Source organism: Penaeus monodon, chromosome 15 (genome assembly GCF_015228065.2).
Source record: "Penaeus monodon isolate SGIC_2016 chromosome 15, NSTDA_Pmon_1, whole genome shotgun sequence".
Classification (NCBI taxonomy): domain Eukaryota; kingdom Metazoa; phylum Arthropoda; class Malacostraca; order Decapoda; family Penaeidae; genus Penaeus; species Penaeus monodon.
In genome coordinates, this window is record NC_051400.1 from 32,265,891 (window position 1) to 32,267,241 (window position 1,351).

Sequence of the window (1,351 nt, forward strand, 5' to 3'; positions counted from 1 at the left end):
AAATATAAAAAAATGACTGATTTATGTAACCCTGTAGTGCTATTGCAATTATTTGTCATTATATACCCCACATCCTTGTACCTATAGCTTTCATTTATTCTTTCAACTTTGTAAGGCTGCACTTCTGCATGCAGAGGCTACAACTATTACACTTGATGAACAGTCCAAACCACAAACCAATACCCTTCTCACTGTCAGGCCAAAAACTTGGCTATCATGTCTTCCCACACACAGAGAAGAGGATAACCATTATAAACACCCCTCAAGATACTTACATTGCCAATCTCAAAATTATGCCTCATGAGTAGGTACAGAGATGCAGCAGCATGGGATCGTATTGTGCAAATGCAAGATGAGCAGTGCTTCAGAAGCTGCAGGCACAAGTCTGCACATTGCTCTGTTTCCTCATCAAACAGTAGCCCTGGGAACTATACATAAAAAAAAAACAGAATTATATAATATGAGATAAGAACAGTAGTAAATGCGTTAACTCTTTGGTACCGGGTGGCGAAGGGAGGGAGGGCTTTCATATCGGGAAACCACCTGGCTGCATTGAGTTAAAATCTAAAGTAGACATAATAAATTAAAACAAATCATAATACTTAAGGGTTTACTTTAAATACTCAAATTAATACAATTATTTTCTCATACAATCTCACTGAAAATTGCAGAAAATGCCGACTGCAATAATTTTTATTAATCAAAAGATTTTTTTTTTATTCAGTTATTTTTCTGCCACTTCCCTAGTTCTTAAAACACACTGCAATAACTAGTAAAATGCTTCGACATAGTGCAAAGACCTGATACTTTAAGAAAATTCTAATAATTCATACAGTTGTTATCCTCATTATGCATCATAATCTTCATGAAAGTGACAAATATTAATATGCACTGCCTCCAAAACCAAATTTTAAAACCTTTACAACAAACCTTGGCAACAAGAGCTCGCTGTGTGTTGAACATATTTGTCAGTGATGTAGTTGACTGGTTTGAAGCAAGAGCATGAAGCAGTACTCTGAATACCACACTCAGCAGTCCCTGGAGGTGATCTGCATTTGTGACCACCTGCAAAATACAAGAGAAAGTGAATTACAATACTCGTATTGTCACTGTGTAATGTACAATTTGCTAAAAAGATGAAGAGATTGAAAAGTCAAGGAGAGGTGGACTGCATGGACACTGGCAACCCAGGTTGGAATTTAAGCTCAATATTTTACCTTTCTTTATTAAGCTTGGTAGCAGAGGAAAGGGAGGGGAGAGGGAGGGGAGAGGGAGGGGAGAGGGAGGGGAGAGGGAGGGGAGAGGGAGGGGAGTGGGTAGGGGAAGTGGGAAAGGGGGTAGGGGAAGTGGG

At 38.9% G+C, this 1,351-nt stretch overlaps 1 protein-coding gene across 1 annotated transcript in view; it reads right to left on the bottom strand.

Annotated features, from left to right (window-relative positions):
- LOC119581951 (dedicator of cytokinesis protein 7-like) overlaps positions 1–1,351 on the bottom strand; it is a gene marked incomplete in the record, with an annotated part of 118,380 nt that overhangs the window by 11,858 nt on the left and 105,171 nt on the right. The window contains 2 exon segments of the mRNA XM_037930132.1: positions 276–428; positions 931–1,065. Coding sequence (XP_037786060.1) covers positions 276–428; positions 931–1,065 — 288 coding nt within the window.